At 41.6% G+C, this 19,519-nt stretch overlaps 1 protein-coding gene across 1 annotated transcript in view; it reads right to left on the bottom strand.

Annotated features, from left to right (window-relative positions):
* The window catches only part of LOC308307234 (rho GTPase-activating protein 21-B-like), a gene marked incomplete at both ends in the record, with an annotated part of 201,546 nt that overhangs the window by 12,638 nt on the left and 169,389 nt on the right, over positions 1-19,519 (bottom strand). Inside the window, 10 exons of the mRNA XM_080752407.1 lie at positions 1,411-1,484; positions 1,638-1,716; positions 2,393-2,551; positions 3,661-3,803; positions 6,198-6,346; positions 9,850-9,914; positions 14,280-14,603; positions 15,995-16,166; positions 17,433-17,535; positions 18,485-18,631. Coding sequence (XP_080608533.1) covers positions 1,411-1,484; positions 1,638-1,716; positions 2,393-2,551; positions 3,661-3,803; positions 6,198-6,346; positions 9,850-9,914; positions 14,280-14,603; positions 15,995-16,166; positions 17,433-17,535; positions 18,485-18,631 — 1,415 coding nt within the window. The remainder of the gene's footprint in view (positions 1-1,410; positions 1,485-1,637; positions 1,717-2,392; positions 2,552-3,660; positions 3,804-6,197; positions 6,347-9,849; positions 9,915-14,279; positions 14,604-15,994; positions 16,167-17,432; positions 17,536-18,484; positions 18,632-19,519) is intronic.

The following is a 19,519-nucleotide window of genomic DNA, read 5'->3' as shown; positions in this document are numbered from 1 at the left end:
CGATTGAAACTGGTGACAATTTAAAGCAATTTAATAAAAGTTATCGCGATGCAACCAGCAGAGGACGCAGTCGAGACAACACAACAAATAATAAGAAAATAAGGCATCTTTATAAGAGAATTGGTTCAAATTCAGTCATTAGACACGGTATTGAAAAGAGGATGAGAGAAAACACAGCATTGTAAAAAAATAAAAGAGAACAAAATACTGGATTAGTATAAGAGAAACAACGGTAATTTGTCTGGAAAATATGTTTGTGTTTAACAAATTGTGAAAAATCATAGTGTGAACCTATTATGGTGAATCTAATCGTATCGTGAGTCGAGTGAATCGCTACATGCCTAATAATTAGGGTTTATTCTATGAATAACATATTTCATACGACAATAAAAATTGTAACATTCGAAGGTAATCCATGACACAAAATACACAATTTTACATATCGTCGCTGACGGGCAAAAAACTCTCACTCCATATTTTAAAGTTTTGTGTTTTTTCTGTGGTTTTTTTTCAAAAAATAACAGTACCGTAATTGATCACACTACAGCGTCCCACAAAAGCATCTTAGTAGCAGATTCACAAGCCCGAGCTTGAGCTTGTAGATCTGCTACTTTTGTCATTTCTTAATTTGAATCCTGAAAAGCAACAGTTCTGGACATGTGAGGCTTCCACCTGACAAAGACGATGATGATTAAAAATATAATAATGAATTAAAATAAAGTGAAAATACAATAAAAAGAAGACAGACACAACAGTAAAACTTTTAAAAGAGGACACTGTTGCAGCAGACCTTAGATCAACTAGACTTCCACAGACCATAACCTGGTTTAAAGTTTATTCTAGGTCTAGACAACATCAGTCACCAGAAGCAAGGACATGTGCTTTCAATGAGTCTAACACGGTTAAAATGGAGCTTGAAGTTACAATGCGTTCGTATAGGCGTGTCTGATAACATGTTTATCAAATATCTAAATACTAAATCAAGCAACTTAAATACTGTCTGGGGGTGTTCACAAAAACCCAGGTAGATTTAGTTAAAATGACCCCCAAACATGTTTGAAAGTGAAATATCCCTTTAACTATTGCACCCATTCTGTCAAATTCAAAGGCTAGTATACAAATCCATCTAAAAATATTGAAGATGCTATAGCATCCCAAATCATAACTGACAGTGGAAAGTTCCCACTGGACTTCAAGCTACTCTGACTTCAGAAGGTTGACATTTCTCTATTATAAATCCTTGTTTTGAGTGGTCTCGTGTAATATTGTAATATTTAGAAATACGGACTTTTGATATTCATGAGCTGTATGCCATACAAATTCAGAATAATTCCCTGAATGTCAGAATGTGTATCTAGAATATATGAAAGTTTTAAAAAATATATGAAAGTTTCACGAAAATGTACTCACCAGCCTTTTGATGACTTTTAGTCTGTCCACTGGGTCTTCTATTCTGTTGGCCTCGATGAAGTCTGCATACTTATCTGCAGGGAAACACAAGACAACCACAACTTCAGACCAAAGACTCATTTGTAGAACACTATGATAACATTGTAGTTGCAGCCATCGGCCACTAGGTGTCATAAAGACACCAACAACGGGTACTGTTATGAGGAGAGAGGTAATATTGTTCTCACCATTGGTGAAGAGAGGTTCTGGGAGCTTCCGGAAAAAGGACTTCAGTAAACTGCTGATGACGTTCAGGTCCCTCCATTTCTGTCCAATGGGATACAAGGGTGGGTTAATGTGTGAAAACACACGATCATACAATCTTCAGTTTAGTCAGACAGCAGAAGATGCCTTCATTCAGAGACACGTTCCATGAAACAATGTGTCATGTGCTAAGTAGTTAAGTAATAATCTTAGACACAAATCACCAGCAGTGTTAATTTTCACAGCACATTTAGCTTTAGTCATAGTCTTTTGAATAAAGTTCCATGTTGTTTTGCTTGTAGATCGGAAGCATCATTGTCTTAATAGACAAGTGTGCCATATCAACATTAAGTTATATGACACCATATCAAAGTGTCATATTTCCAACACAAGTTGATAGGCTATACAACCTTTATTTTATGTTTATTCTTCTTCATTTGAACTATTTTCTTTCACATCAGGATGTAATGATCGTTAAGACTCAATCATTACAGCAATGACCCACCTCTTACACTTAAAAATATCTTACACTTGGCCAGTGTGTCAGTGATCACCCTACCCTGTGCCAATGTTGGCACCCGTGCCTAAGATTGCCTACCCCTGCTTGAGTCTTTTTTTTACATATTTAATCATAGTTTTAGTCATCAGTTTTTTGTTAGTGAAAAGAAAGGCATATTTTTCGTCATAGTTTCGTATCAGAAACGAACAGAAGCATCATTTCGGTGGGTTCAACACTCACATCGTCCTGGACGTCGATGTGGTTCATGCCCTTGTTGTTGAGCTCCTCCTGCATGTTGGAGATGGCAGCGTTGTTCCCCGGGACGCGGTAGATCCCTGTGTACTCCAGACCCCGGTCCTCTACTAGCTTACAGCACACCTCCACGATGAGGGGGACAAACTGAAAGAAACATAGAAGTATGTTTAAACCTTACAACACACCTCCACTATCAGGTAGGGATGGGCGATATGTAAAAAGACAATATCACGATATTTTCCCAAGCAGTATCACGATACACAATCTTATCACAATTCTTTTTCATGTTGGTTTTTATGGTTATTTTTTCAAGTTACTTAACAGTACAACCACCTACAAGGTAACCAAAACTAAAGGAAAAAGCAGTAGCAGACCATTTAGACCAGTGGTCCTCAAAGTGGGGTCCAGGGACTCTCTGGGTTCCTTTTGGGAGGTCTAAATTGACCCTTACAAGTATGTAACTCTGAAATGAAACCAAATGGACCTGTATACTGTCAGAGTTAAGGGGAGACCTTGACATTTTAAAGTTTGAGAACTACTGATTTAGACCAAAATGCAGGTTTAAGTTGAATTCTGCAATGAACCTCTGTATTAATAATTCAACAGGATTTTTTATTATTGTATCACGATATATACGATATCTCTGAAAAGGCATATCGTGGAGTCTCAGCGATATTTATCACCATATCGCCCACCCCTACTATCAGGGGGACAAACTGAACACACAAAGTAGTATGTTTAAACCCCGGTCCTCCACTAGCTTACAGCACACCTCCACGATGACACCGCTATCTTCAAAACATTTTGAAACATTCAATACTTGGAAATATTCGGTTCCGTCGAGATTTTGTGACTTCCCGAACCGAAATAAATTCTGCTCTAAAAGTGGAGTAAAACTCAAATGCCGAATAAATAATGGACATTGATGTGAAAGGGTTCAAAACCACTGAACTACAGGGGGACAGTGAGGGGTTTTAGACCTACCCTGTTGGACTGGGCAGGGGGGTAAAGGGGGTATATAGACCTACCCTGTTGGACTGGGCAGGGGGTAAAGGGGGTATATAGACCTACCCTGTTGGACTGGGCAGGGGGTAAAGGGGGTATATAGACCTACCCTGTTGGACTGGGCAGGGGGTAAAGGGGGTATATAGACCTACCCTGTTGGACTGGGCAGGGGGGTAAAGGGGGTACAGGGGGTATATAAACCTACCCTGTTGGACTGGGCAGGAGGTAACGGGGGTATATAAACCTACCCTGTTGGACTGGGCAGGGGGGCAGTCGTCCAGCCTCACTCCAAACGTGACCCCCGGCGAGGGTTTCTTCTCGAAGGGCTTCCTCATCCTGCCTGAGATGCCCTTCCTCCAGGTGGTCTTGTCCTTGGGTGGGCTGGTGTCGTCTGGGGACACAGGATGAGGACACCGTGAGGAAGAACATTGAATGATTGATTGAAGAATGTATTAGAAGTTTGCATTGGAAAAAGGTACAGTTTCATGACAGTACAGTTCACTGGTACAAGGTCAACTAAAAGGATAGGTCCAAGAAAGCCTATGGCTTGTTTCAATTGAGATCCTTTTTTAAACTCACAACAGTGGATGACAGACAGACAGACAACACAGGACTATTTAGGTGATCGAGAGTGCTCAAACAGTCAAAATCATTTACAAGAGTAAGATCCAATATCAAATCAATCAAATCAAACTGTTTATAAGGTACATTTAAACCAACAGAAGCTACACCAAAGTTGCTGTACAAGGTTGAAAGCATCAATAGACGCCCATCGGCACTCAGACAAATATCTAAATGGTTCAAACACATTATAGAAAGTATCAAAGTGCTCATCAAAGCTACTGTAGTTGTGAGTCACCAGCCTGCTGAGAAGTACAACACGTTTTAACGTTCACACTCAAAGAGATCATGACTAACAAAGACAAAAACTGCATTTTAATAATTTTCTTATATGAGGTGGTTTGCCAAGAGTACAAGGGCTTGTGTCAAGCCCCACCGATTAAAAATAAAAAATGATTAAAAGGCCTTTCGGCTTCCTTAGTCATCTCTTATCAGTGTGAAACCTTCGTATGAAATACTTGATCAAAGCAACGATGGAAATTAAAACACCCCTCCATTTACAAGGCACAATCACTCCCACGTGGGAGCTCCCACATGGGAGCTCCCGGACCCATTATCACGTCCACAGACATGTTAACTGGTTACCAGTTAGCCGTGAGTGATCGAAAAATTTCCCACGATTCCTTGCGGAAATAGTATTGTTGCAAGACGTCAACAAGGCATAACTTAACGTGCAGGAGGAAGGAATCAGGGGCGTCAATTGGGTATGGCAGGGGTATGCAGCTGCCATACCCTGGGTCCAGGGGGGGAACATAAAAGTCGCTTTTAAATATAAATCCATGAATGTCTCTTTGTCTATCTGTGCTGGTTAATATGTTGTTAAATTACAGTAAAATAACTACAAATGCAAAGTTTAACAAAATGGTCACTTTAACTAGGTATTATAATATATTCTCCACACTTTTATTCTCCCCATCTTGACAAAATGGTAGCCTATATTCCCAGGTTGCGCAGGTCAGCTGCACAGGTGCAATGCATTATGGTCAATTGTGGCACGTTTACTAACATGGCAAGTTTAGCTGCACCTGAACAACCGTTCCAGGCTGCCATATCCAGCCCAAGAAACCATAGAAACGGGGAAAAAAAATAAAAAGTACTTCTTAAAATAAATATCATGCCTTTTCATCCCTTTTGCTAAGGTATGGCAACATGACTGGTGTCTTGGTGTCTTGCACGCGCGAATACTCAGGACAAGGGATACCAAGATCTCTTCTTTACTTGAGAATGGCAATAATTAACAGTACACAGCTTTTAGTGCGCTCTAGCTTCGGTGCAGAGGAACGTAGGTCCACACCAAAGCCAGCGAACGTCACGATCACAATGAATGAACTTCAAAGACCTGGAAACTAAATACCTGCCAGAGACATGTACCCGCCCCCACATACATGTACTTCCAATAGCAAGGTGAGATTATCACACAAATATAAGGGAATCACTTATGCTGTACACACAACTATAACAGCATTACTGGCAGCTAAATAATAACGCAATATGAGGCACAACAAATCACCTGCGTTACAGTGTTCTCGGGAATTCTGCTTCCCATTGCATTGTATACACCCTCGCTGCATGAATACAGAAATACAATATGCACGCGCCGCGTGTATATTGTCATCGAAAATAGGGCTGTCACGATATGACATTTTACATGACGATTAATTGTCACTCAAATAATTGGCGATTAACGATTTAATTGTGTTTTTGTCGTTGGTAATTACATTTCTGTTTGGCTTTTAGGCTTTGAAGTTGTACATGGTAGATATGACACATAATCTAAATATAGAAAGAAATTAGATAGATAGATACCTTTATTATCCCAAGGGGGAAATTCAGTAATTACTGACATATTTGACAACTTACTACTTAAAAAATAACTTTGATAGTGGAAATAGCCGATCTACAAGCTCGCGATGCGACGCGTTGTGAGCTTGTAGATCTGCTATTTCCACTATTTTGGTCATTTTTCAACATTCACGATTATGACGATTATGACAAAATAATTGCGATAATGTCAAATAATCACGATTAGACGATTATGTAATAATTGTGACAGCCCTAATCGAAAATCAGGTAAATACAATAGGAAAAGGCCTTGGGACGTAATCTACATTAGTTATGGCAAAACTATGGCAGCACAAGTGTTAAAAGGTCCCTCTCCTCTCACCTTTGTGCATGTTCCTCCTCTCCTCTCCTCGGGGGGACTGGGGGCTGGGGGTCTTTGGTTCCGTCTTCCCTGCTCCCAGCAGGGTCTGCCTGATGCTCAGAGACTGACGGGACGCTCTGGGGGAGGGCTCCGTCCTGCTGCCGGTGGGGCTGGGGGTCACACACACACACACACAGGTCAATTCAAAACCCCAGGGAAAAAATCCACTCGTCCGAGACAGTTTGCCCTCCTGGCCCCCAAGTTGTGGAATAAACTCCCTGTCGCACTTAGAACAACGGACTCACTCGCTAGCTTTCGCCGTGGACTGAAGACTCACCTTTTCAGACTCCACCTAAACCCTTAGCACTACTGGAAAAATCAATGACCATACATGAAGCTAGTTAGCATTTGTTTTTAGGTTTTTTAGAAACCTTTTTTCTTTACGGATTATATTGTTTTTTCTAGATAGATATTCATTTGCATTTGTTATATTGCTGTTGATGTACTCACATATTATCTTGTTTATTATTGTGATATCTGCGTATTGTAAGTCGCTTTGGATTAAAAGCGTCTGCTAAATGCCTAAACTGTAAACTGTATTTCAATTCAATTCAAAGGAGCTTTATTGGCATGAGAAAACATGCGTTTACATTGCCAAAGCAAGTGTCAAAATGAAATAAAAACTGTAGAAAATGGGGAACATATATACAGTGTTGTATTGCTCTTGCTACGCGGTTAGTCACCGACCCATATCTTTTCTGGCGCTCAAGCACATGGACCCCCCAAGTTCACACCTCGACAACGCTTTAGTGTCACAACAAGCCTGTATGCATATCTATAGACCTGTATAGTAGGTGTTAAGCGACGTGCGCGTGACGTCCTGTAAATCTCGTACCCCCAAACATTGAATCAGCAATGCAACACTGCATATGCAGTTGCAGGGGGTACAACATTGTGTAAACAGAACTATGTCGCACAGTGTAATTTTATATATACAGGGTATAACGCTTTTGGTTTCCCCTTTTTTCCCCCTGACTATATCTACTGCATAGTACTGTGTTCTATCCGTCTGTCATTCAATGTTATATGAGATACTTCAATGGTTTCCTTTGGAAATAAGCGTAATATTTTCTAGGATCTCCTTTTAGTAGACCTTGTACCAGTGAACTGTACCATCATGAAACTGTACCTTTTCCTACGCAAACTTCTAATAAAGTCTTCAATCAATCAATCAATCAATCAATCAACAAATAGCGGCATTTATTACCACAATTGAAATAGTATAAGGAAAAGAAAAACTCAGATTTAACATGCATTTAAAAGTAGCAGCTCTCTTTCATACTAATGTGCAGTAGGTCTAGATGTCCATCAATGGTTTGTAATCCTTAGGGGTGGTTAAATTCCATTCTCTAGCATTCTTTTATCGCAACAGTTCACAAATCTTGCTGCTGTGTTCGCACATTTGTTGTATCTCTCCCAGTAGGAATGGGAGTACAACTGACCGACTCGCAGACAAGTGAGTTGTAAATCACTTGTCTGTGAGTCACTTCTCTGTATACAGGTGTGTTCTATTCGTCTGTCATTCAATGTTATATGAGATACTTAAATGGTTTCCTGTGGAAATAAGCTTAGTCTTTTCATGGATCTCCTTTTAGTAGACCTTGTACCAGTGAACTGTACCGTCATGAAACTGTAGCTTTTCCTATGCAAACTTCTAATAAAGTCTTCAATCAATCAATCAATCAATCAATCAATCAAAGCTTTAGGAACAAATAGCAGCATTTATCTTTTCTCAATACGATTTAAATTAGTATAAGAAAAAAAGAAAAACTCAGATTTAAAATGCATTTAAAAGGTAGCAGCTCTGTTTCATACTGTATGTGCAGTAGGTCTAGATGTCCATCAATGGTTTGTAGTCCTAAGGGATGGTTGTATTCCAGTCTCTAGCCTTCTTTTAGGGCGTTTAACAGTTCACAGATCTTGCTGCTGTGTTGGTACGTTGTCCCGTCTCTCCCAGTAGAAATGGGGAGTTTTTCGTGATTGACCCACAAACAGGCGAGTTACAACCGACCGGCCAACCAATCACAAACTGCCCCCCACCCCCCCTTCCTGTCCTCAGGCCCAGTGGTGTTAAGTAACAATACATTTACTTAAAGGGGCACTCCACTACTTTTCAACCTGTCTTCATATAATAGGTTGTCACTAATGTTCATGATAAAATATCACAATTCTTTTCTACTCTGTCCAAGTCTCCTAGGAGAGCTGTGGGAAGTTCAGAATCCATCGTCTTGTGACATCATCATTTCCCCCCCCCCCCCCCCCCCAAAAAAAAATGTAATCAATATTTTTTGAAAAAAATATTTATATTTTTATTATCGCGAGAACAATGGCTTCCACTTTAAAATTGCAACTTTTCAGGAATAGAAAGCCTGCAGTTTCTAAAAGCTGGATTGGCAATCGATGATGTCACAAGACGATGGGTTTCTGACCTGCCCACAGCACTCCTCTGAGAAAAAAAAATCACACCTGTGTGAACTGAGCGGTGGTTGTGTGTGTGTGTGTGTGCGTGCGTGTGTGTGTGTGTGAGAGAGAGAGAGAGAATATTGCAGTTGATGCTCAGACTAGACTCAAGAGCACCCTCTCTGGTCACTGAGTGGTAGTTCAGGCTACATACACACATACATACACGGATACACGGATACATACACGGATACACACACGGCCATGCTATGGAGCGGTCTACCACCGCTCAAAAATAAAGCTTTTTTTGAGTGAGAACCAATTATATGAACATAGGTTGAAAAGTGGTGGAGTGCCCCTACAATGTTAGAGGTATTTGTACTTTACTTGATTATTTCCCATTTCCAATACTTTTACATTCCACTGCATCTCAGATCCAAATATTTTACTTTTACTCCACTAAATGTATTTGAAAACTTGAGTTACTAGTTACTTTGTAGATTTGGATTTGGATTACAAAATATATATTAACAACTTCAGCCATTATACATTTTGACCATTTGAAAATAGCTGATCTACAAGCTCACAATGCTATTTTCAAATGATTTTTATACATTTGAAAACTTCAAATGGGACATTCTGCTTAACGAGCGCGTTATACTTTTGGTGCTTTAAGTACATTTTGATGCCAATACTTTTGTACTTTTACTCAAGTACAGCTTGAATTCCGGAAGTTTACTTCTAACAGAGTATTTCTACATTGCAGTATTGATACTTTTACTTAAAGGAGCTGTAGTCAACTTTTTCTTGAAAAACGAACGCTAAAATAAAAATAATGTTTTTAAAATTTTACAAAAAATAAATAAAAATAAGCTTCATATATGTGTTTCTATTCAAAAATGTCCACAAAACACGTAAAATAATGATAAATAATCATTTTGGCCATTGTCAGACTGACTTTGTTTACATCCCTTATCAATCATATAAAAGAATAGAAGAGGGATGTAAACAAAGTCAGGCTGACAACGGCCAAAATGATTATTGTATCATTTTGTGGACATTTTTGAATAGAAACACATATGAAGCTTAATCTTTTTTATGAAATATTTTCAAAACATTATTTTAATTTTAGTGTCCATTTTTCAAGAAAAATGTTGACTATAGCTCCTTTAAGTATAATATGTGAGTAGTTGTTCCACCCCCCTGTGCTTACCTCATCAAGGTGTTGTACTCCTTGATCTTTCTGCTGATCAGGTCACGGCTGGTGAAGTCTGCGTTCTGAAAGGAAGAAGGAACCAAGAAAAGAAGGGGAAGTCAAAGGAGAAGGGGAATGGGAAGGGGGGCACACAAGATGACAGTTAATTCATCATAGGACAACAACAGGATTGTCCCCCCATCGCCCCGCAAGGCCATAACGCCACGTCTTTACGTAACGCGCGGCTATCGGGTGACAAGAGAGGCTAAAGGCTATAGGAATGCCTTGGCGTGGTGGTTACCGGAGTCAATGGAGGGGGCTTGGTTGCAGCTTGGGGGAAGACCTGGCTGCAGCGTCATCCTGTCCCTATTTTAACACATTAAGTCCGGGAATGATTTTATATTTTAGCTATTGAAAAATAGCAGATATGCAAGTAGATCTGCTACTAGATCTAATTGTGTATCTTTTTGAAAAGTTGTGAAAATTTGTGTGTGTGTGTATGTATATGTATATATATATACGGCATGTATATATACACCAGTAAGATTCCCTAAATCGGGAGATAATCGACCGCCAGGTCGCATGTAAAAATCGGCCTGATGGTGGCGCAAAATGGGACAGATCCATGTTGATGACATGACTGTAGAGATACTGCATAACGCTTTGCGTGATTTTAGGGCAAAATCTCTAGGAGCAGTGTCCAAAGATGTGTTTAAGCCAAGGAGTGTGTGTGCAAAGTTTGGCATGGATCGGTCTACGCTGTGAGCTTGTAGATCTGCTATTTTTCAATAGTTAAAGCATTGAATAATGGTTAAAGTGACAATGCGTTCCCGTACTTAAAGGATTAAGACACTCTGTGGTTGTAAAGGAGAGTGTGTCATGATGATGTGTTGTTGTGTTGACCTACAGTGTATCCATGTCACTGCTGCAGGACAGGTGCTGCTGCACGCTGCTTGCACAACAGCACCAACACACTGTACTGTAGGGCAGTGGGTTGACTGGGTTTTTTGTACAATAATAATAATAATAATCTGTATTGTCCCCAAAGGGAAATTTGTCTTCACAGTCTGTTCAAACAAGAAACAACACATAGTCAAAAAGACAACACAACATATCACATAGACAAGTCGTCAGTACCCCACTGTACACAGAAAAGACCCTCTTAGCGACGGGGGCGATTGTTTAGCAGATTGTTAAGTGCAGCAATGGCTGAGGGGACAAAACTCCTTTTAAACCGAACTTTGTGCCACGCCAAGGTTCTGTATCTTCGCCCAGATGGCATTAGGTCAAAGTGGCGATGCAGAGGATGGTCAGTGTCACTTGTTATTGAGTGCTATGTGTGTAATGGCCTTATCGTTCATATCAGACAGTGTGGGTGTGGGAAGTCCAATGATCTTGGAAGCAAAGGCCCCCCAAAATTGATATGTAGGCCTATTTGGCCGTAACCCCCGTCCCACTGAGGACCCCTGGAGGTCCCCAGACCCCACTTTGAGAACCACTGCTGTATGGTGTCCTCATTAGGCCCAAAAGGCCCACTTTCCCAAAATGTAAATCATAGCTCAGGGGTAGAGAAACCAACATTAGAGCACGAAGGGTTACCGAAAGGTTGCCAGTTCGAATCCGGGCTCCCCCTGAGTTAATGTCGAAGTAAAATAAAAGTCTGGGTTTCCGAGGCTAATGTCGAAGAGTCCTTGAGCAAGACTCTGAACCCCTAGTTGCTCCCGGTGAGTAGGAGTGTGCCTTGCATGATTTCCTCCGCCACCGGTGTATGAATGTGTGTGTGAATGGGTGAATGTAATGCACAATCTATGTAAAACGCCTTGGATAAAAGCGCTATATAAATGCACCATTTACCATTTACACATTATATAGGTACAATTTTATTTACTGTTCATTTTAACGCATATTCTTTTTTAACTTTCTACTTGCATGCTTGAAACGCGTCCTTACTGAGCCTGTTAAATATTACAAGTTTTAGTTGATTGTCAGGAATAAACAATCGAGTGATGACACACACATATAATGCAAATACTAGTATTGTACCTCTCCAATAAGAGCATGGTAGTAGCTCAGTGGATAAGTGCAAGCATTATCTGTCTGTCATTCAATGTTATATGAGTTTAAAAAAGGATCTCAATTGAAACAAGCCGTAGGCTTTTTTGGGTGTATCCTTTTAGTAGTGAACTGTACTGTCATGAAACTGTACCTTTCCCTATGCAAACTTCTAATAAAGTAATCAATCAATCAATCAATCAATCAGTCATGAGGGCATTACCAATGCTGAATACTGTGGTAGTGGCTGAGAGAGTGAGTGTGAGGGGAAGAGCGTTCTGCCACGTTCAAGTTTATAAAGACACCTTAAGACAGATATCTCGTGTCGCGTTTATAGTGAACTAAAGACCGGTTGCGTCTCCACTCATAAACGCACTTGAAACACAAACTGTCCGTACGTTTTATTTAACTTGCCCACGGGCCGTGGAGCAACCGTTGGCGTCACCGACCCTAGGATAGGATTACTGCTCCTCACTGGCAGCCTAGCGGCTTTAGAGCAACCGTTTTGTAACTTCAACCGGAAACCCCCACCAGTGACATCATCACTAGGCTTTTCTTTTTTCTTTTTTTTTTTCATTTAATCCTGGAATGCATTATTACTAGCGGTGTAACGATATAGTAACTGAATCGAAAAATCGATTTTTAATTTGCAAAGATCCATATCAATATGCAAAAGCAAAATATCGTACCGTTTTGTATCGTATCATTTTACAATGCAGATAATCGGTATTGAATCGTTTTGCAATGCAAAAAAAAACAATTGTATGGAAACTAAGTATTTTGCCTTCAGCTATTTTAAGAGGGAAAATTAAAAAGAGGGGTCGAATTATTATTATTATTTTTTTACTAATTCCATTCCATTATAGCTACTCTTGGTCTATCAGTAAATGTGTGTAATCTCAGTGAAAAACATACACTGTTCATACGTTTCACACATATTTAATGCCTTTGCTAAATAGTTACTGTATCGATTTGAATTATTACACATGATTACTTTTACCGTTATTTTATGCTTTAACTATTAAAAATATCAGATATACAAATGCTGCAAGTCTTTGAATATTTTTTTAACCAATTCTACAAATGTCTTATACATTTTTTTAACTATGTTTCTATGCCAGTGGTGCTCAAACTCTTTCATGTCATGGACCCCCAGAATGATATGTATTTGGCCACGGACCCCCCATCTCAAAATATTTAGTTCCAGAATCCAGGGACCCCCCCGAGATGCAAAATTTGAGTTGCAAATGTTTGCTTTAAAAATACATATATTCAAAGTTTTGCGCACATTTTCACGACTTTTCAAAAACAGCAGATTTACAAGCTCGCAGCGCTGCACTCTGTGTCACGTTGTGAGCTTGTATATCTCCTATTTTTCAATAGCTAAAGCATTAAATCATTCCTGGTCTTAGAGGGTTAATAGGAGAAGAATGTCTTCTTTCACAGTGTGTTAACTTTCCAACAATACAAATCCTGACGGTTCTGGTAGCTAGGCAGGTTCTCAACCTGTGGGGCGGGACCCCTAGGGGGGTGGCCACATTATTTTTTGGGGTCCCCCAGATGATTAACTTAATGTGCAACATTGTTTTCTCACTCAACAGTAAACAAACCAACATAAAGTTTAAGTGTATAGAGGGTAGCACATTTAGTCAATTTAAAGACTTAATACCACTAAAATGACAAATGAAACATTGGCCAAATTGTCAAATATTAGAGGCAGAAATTGTCACAATAGAACCGTGTTATACAAAATGTAATGCCTCAACTCTTAGTGCTCATCAGGGTAAAGACTATCCCTTAGTCTTTAGCATTTTCTTTGTCTTTTCTCCCGATAAAGTTGTTATGTTTGGTTCCCCCCCATGTAAAGCATCTTTGGGTACTTCTTTGTGTTGCTATTATCATTATTTTCCATCAGTGTACAGTGTCAGTCTGTCTGTCACACGTCACACTTTTGCCCTACTCATATCTCCGCCACCGTTGCCCCAATCCATGCCAAACTTTGCACACACACTCATTGGCTGCCAAACCACAACTTCCACCCATTCATTTCTCACATGGCCCTCTTCTAGCGCCACCATGAGGCCAATTCTTGCTAAACACATTTTTGGACACTGCTCCTACAGATTCTACCCTAAAATCACACAAAGCGGTACACAATATCTCTAAAGTCATGTCATCAACATGGATCTGTCCCATTTCCCATATTCCCTCCTGATTGGCTACCATTGCCTTCCAAAGTTTGTGTATGTGACCTGACGCTCGCTTATCTCCCGATTAGGGAGTCTTACTGGTAGTATAGTGTAGTGTACAGTAGTACCTCTGCATCCAGATTACTGTTCTCCTGTATAACTCATATCCAGTATATTATATTAGTATAGTATAGTACAGTCTATTACCTCCTCATCCAGATTGCTGTTCTCCTGTATAACTCGTATCCAGGCCAACATGTCCTCTCGGTCCTCAGCCTGGAAGAGGAACTCGCAGTCGGAGGTGGTCAGACGCAGGACGTTCTTGCGCTTGGTGTCGCTGTAGGAGATGTCAATCAGGCAGGCCTTGATGCTGATTGGCAGGGGCTCGTCCGCCGCCGCCCCCGCCCCCGCCTGCACGTTGTTGTTGGCGTGGGCCTGCCCCTCCCTCCTGTCCTTATATAGGCATAGGGAGGGGCCTCGCAGCACCGCGTACATCTGCTTCCACGGACGCATGCCGCCGCCCACCCCGCGCTGCAGAGAGACATGTGGAGTTATGTATGGAGACATTTGAAAAGCATTTACCTCCAGTCTGTTTGCTTAATGTTGTTGCCATTCAATACGGGAATCATTTTAGATTTAAAATCATTCATTTTAACCATTTAACTGTTAATTTAGCGAATGTCTGTCCGTCGTCTGTCTGTCTGCATGCTGACATCACTGATACTAAACAGTGTCGCCAGCATGGTAACAGCTGCATGCTGAAACAATGCCCAAATTTGGAGATGAGCATGATGACATCACTGATACTAAACAGTGTCGCCAGACTCGCCACCATGGTAACAGACGCATGCTGAAACAATGCCTAAATCTGGAGATTGCACAACTGGAGGTCAATGGTGACTGTTCTGCCCAACGGGCCCCGGTCTGGGTTCTTCAAAATTACTTCTGAGACTCCTACATTCAATCCCTCATATACTGTGCATACACCCCGGGCACACACAGGAATAGTTATTCTATAATTTGAAAAATCGTGTGAAAATTTGTGCTAAATTTGAATATACAATTTCTCTGAAAGCAAACATTTTTAACTCAAATCTTTGCTTACTGGGGGTCCCCGTAAAACAAACTATTTTGAGATTTCAAGGTCAGTGGCCAAATATATATATAATATTCCGGGGGTCCTTGACATGAATTTTGAGCACCACCGATATAGATACAGCAGTATCTATAGCAGCACAGCAGTATAAGATTATTTACAAAGTTACAGAGAAGTATGAAAAAGATAAAAAGAAACAACAAGAACAGAGTACAGTAAGTACAGTAAGTACAGTAAGAGCAAGGCACAAAAGGAAAGGGAACGAATAATATATGTTTCTCTCTACTTTTTTTTTGAATGGGTCTCAGGTGTGAACAGGTTAGTCAGTGGCTGAGGGAGGGAGTCGGTCAGTGGGTCATGGGGGACAGAATGAGGTCAGACGTAGTAAATAAACGTGGCGACCCTGAACTGGTTGGACCAGTGAAACTTACACACATGATGACAGCATGGTAGGGAGCAGACACACTGAGGTAAGGGGAGGGGCTGTGGAAATCAGTCCCGTGACAAACCATGTCATATAACAGCCTATGTAATGCTTACACCTCAAGAACAAACTGTACAAAAAACATGAAACAAAAGCAAAACATATAGAGGGTATGTGCATGCTTAAAGTGAATGGCAAATCGAGTGGCACAGTGAGTTTATCTTTGTTTAATGCAATCAGATTGTGCTGGTTGGATGTATGAGCTGTCAAGGCCAGAAAGGTTTTTGCCACTCAGTAGACGTTCCTGCTTAACTTCCGGGTATGATGATGTTATGATGATGTTGTCAAGCGCATACTCTCCAGGACAAGAGGTACCCCAAGAGAAGAACCCAAGGCACACACCTTGCTCTTGTCCGTGCTGAGCTGTTTGAAGTGCAGCAGGCCCTCCTTGGTGGCGTCACAGAAGACGTCTGAGGACGAGTCGCCCCTGGAGCCCGAGTCCTCTGACGACCTGTCCACAGCCTGGTAATAATAATATGTTTTATTTGTATTGCACTTTACATTTGAAACAAATCTAAAAGTGCAGTACAGAGAAAAAAAAACATTTGCATAAAGTCTAAACAAGTTTCCAAAAAGTAGGCAGGGTTTTTCAAACCTAAAACAAACAATGCTTTGTTGAAAAGTCTTTAGTGCTCTCTTAAAAGCATCGACAGACTGTGGAGCTCTTAGATGCTCTTAGATGGTCTGGGAGCGACTTCCACAGCAGGGCTGCGTAAAAAGCTTGGTCTCCCATGGTACGGAGGTTGGTGCTACGTTCTTTGAGGCCGCTTGCATTTCCAGAGTGGAGGCTGCGAGTGGAGGACTGTGGCTTGGCTGTGACCAATTAGACACAGCTCATCAAGCCTGGTCCTGAGAGTTTCTTTAACTACACACTTAACTAAACAGAATGAATTGCCATCGCTGACAGTGTTGACTACCTCTTATTATGCCAGAAATGTCAGCAGGTTGGCCCAGGCTTTTATTTTTGAGCCGAACAAGAACGAAAATAAAAGCCTGGGTACCGAGGCTAAACACCTGTAAAAGTGTACAATCTTTATTTGTGAATTAATTCAACCCCATAGAGTTGACAGACCGGTGGCGGTGCGCGTCGATAACTGGACTCACCTTCCCTTTAAGGCCTTTCAGCTCAGGCATTAAGGACCTCCTAAATGAGGGAGAGAGAGGAACACATATTAGACAGGATACAACTAAAACCTTATCATTTTAATCAAAGTGTGACGAAGAGCTGGCTGAGTCCAAACATTGAAAGGAAAGAGAGCATGCAGTTCCAGAAGGATGCTGGGATTTTTTATCCCACGATTTTTGTCACCCAGTGTCAATTGTCTACAGTAATCCTGGGCGGACTGACCTCATGCTTTCTTCTATGCATGAGGAGGCCAAGCCGCTTCTTTTCGCCTGACAGGGGTGGAAGGAACACGTTATTCCAACCAGTTCCTTTCCCCTCCATCAGGCGCCCCGGCTGGCCAGGGGGAGGCAGTATAGAGATGAGAATGACTGCATTTTTTTTGTGAGGGTATCTACCCTAGGAGAAACGGGGAGAACATGCAAACTCCACCCAAAAAGGCCCTTTCCCACCTCCCAATGACACGGAGGAGAGAACACGCCCGCAGCGCCCATAGCGTCCACTCCCAAGCGGGAATGGAACCCAGGACCTTCTAGCTGTGTGACGACAGCACTACCAACTGTGCCAACATGCCCCCCCCCACAATAGTATTTGTTTACAACAGGGGTTTTCAAACTCGGGGCACCCCTGTAAATAACGTTTTCATCCAGAACTCACCCTCTGCGTTCCTCCCTGTAGTTGTCCAGTCCCTCGTCGTAAGACTTGGACCGCTCCGTCTTGGCTCCAGAATCTGACTCGGTAATTGTGAGACGGAGAGAATCTATTAAGAGAGTTTACAGTTATTTAGGCGTACAGTAGAGACCCATTGACCACATTCACACAGCAGCCGTTTGGTTCATGCTGAAGGAGGAAACAGCATCCCAAGTGCGACATGAGAGCAGAAAAGGCCACCATGTGAATGTGACCAATTATCGTCATGAAGCAGCCAAACCTACAAGCCTGTTCACACGACGCTGATGTCCAGAGAAACCGGCAAAACAAATTGTCAGATATGCCATCTAGTTGGGGCGAAGCCAATATTTCCGTGACCGTGGAGAGAGCATAGGTCCGTTTCTCAGTGGTTTTGTCAACTACTGTATGAAGGTTAAATAACAAATTGAGCTCCCATGTCCCTCGCAAAAATGCGGGCAAAATGTTTGACAGCCGCTGAAAGTTTGTGTCTAAAGGAACAAAAATACCCACCAAAAAGATGCTTTAAGTAGCGTGTGAGGGGTCAAACTAGGGTTTTTTAATTATTCTGAATCCATTGCAAGCATTTGGTTTGCATGAAAAACATTCCTTGGGCTAAAAACGGCCCAACAAAACTATGGTTTAGTGATGAGTCATCACTTTTCACAGTTGTTTGGAATCCGTTTGTTGCGGTTGAAAAACGCACAAAACAAAGTGAAACCACCTTCCAGGGTGGAAATCTTTAAATCGGAGGAAACGACAAAACGTGATGTCGTGGCTGACGTGCAGCCATGTTACCCTGGTAAGTGTAAACAAGGAAGTAGAACAACGACAGTATCTGTGTGGTTATCTATGCGTTACCGCCACCTAGCGACATATCATGCACATTACATCATTTTCAATGCTAACAAGTGAGAACACAAAGACATTTTGCCGTTTTCTCTAGAGACCGCAATCGATTAAACGTGGCCTCAGTAGCCTACACAATAGCAAACACACAAACACGCGCACGCACACGCCGGCTCGATGGTGCGGACTACCTTGGTCGTGCGACAGCTGTCGGCGGAAGAGGGCGGAGGGGGAGGTGGGGCTGGGGGGGATGGTGGTGATCCGGGGGGTCCCACAGATCAGGGCGGAGGCGGGGAAGAGGGAGGAGTCCAGCTCCATGCTGGGGCTGGACGGCTCGTCTGGGGAGAGACATGCAGAGAGAGAGAGGGGTCATCACCATGCTGGCTTGGAGAGGTTTTTGACAAAATGAACAGACAATAACGTTACCAGAAACACATAAAGACACAGCCTGAAGGACCATAGCATGTCCATAGCATGTCTGTAACTCTGAGAGTGTACAGATGGAACCAAATGGACCCAATGTGTTGTACAATCAAGGGGGTCCTTGAAAATTAATAGTTTGAGAACTACCGGACTCCCATACATAGTGTGTCATAGTAAATCAGTGTCATACATATTCTGTAAATCAGTGTCAGACACTTGACATTCAGTAATAGGGTCTTATGATCTAGCCTCGCACGGCCATCCCGAGCTACGTCATCACCAATGTGCTTCCTTTCTCGGTCTGGTGGTCCTCCCATCGAGTCTCTTTATGGAGAACTTATGTTCTAATTTCCAATCAAATGGCTGCATTTGGAGCGACCCGCCTCACACCGCTCCTGATTGGTCGAGCGGCTGCAGCATCTCTCACATTTTGTAAACAAACATGGCGGCCCCCATACCCGACGCGAGTATACAAATCGCAAATAAAAGCTGTATTAAGCGAAGTTTTATCTGAAATCAACAGCGTCTCAGAACTTAAAAAATAACAACAGTTTGTACTTTGCAAACTGCATCCAATAAACCAATCAAAATGATAAATTGCATAACAAACTCGTCACACAACTCTTCTACAACTTCTACTGTACAATGGCACAGTGTCATGTGACAAACACAGCACAGATCACAGACTTTTCACATATCTACCATACATTTGGACATGAAATGCCATCCATGACTTCTTGTTCCGTTAAATGTTGCCTGGCTGGTTGACCCCAGCCAGAGATGATGAGCCCAGAAGAGTCGTT

This window comes from Nannobrachium achirus (genome assembly GCF_963921795.1).
Source record: "Nannobrachium achirus genome assembly, chromosome: 21".
Taxonomy (NCBI): domain Eukaryota; kingdom Metazoa; phylum Chordata; class Actinopteri; order Myctophiformes; family Myctophidae; genus Nannobrachium; species Nannobrachium achirus.
This window is presented reverse-complemented; position numbering and strand designations above follow the sequence as displayed.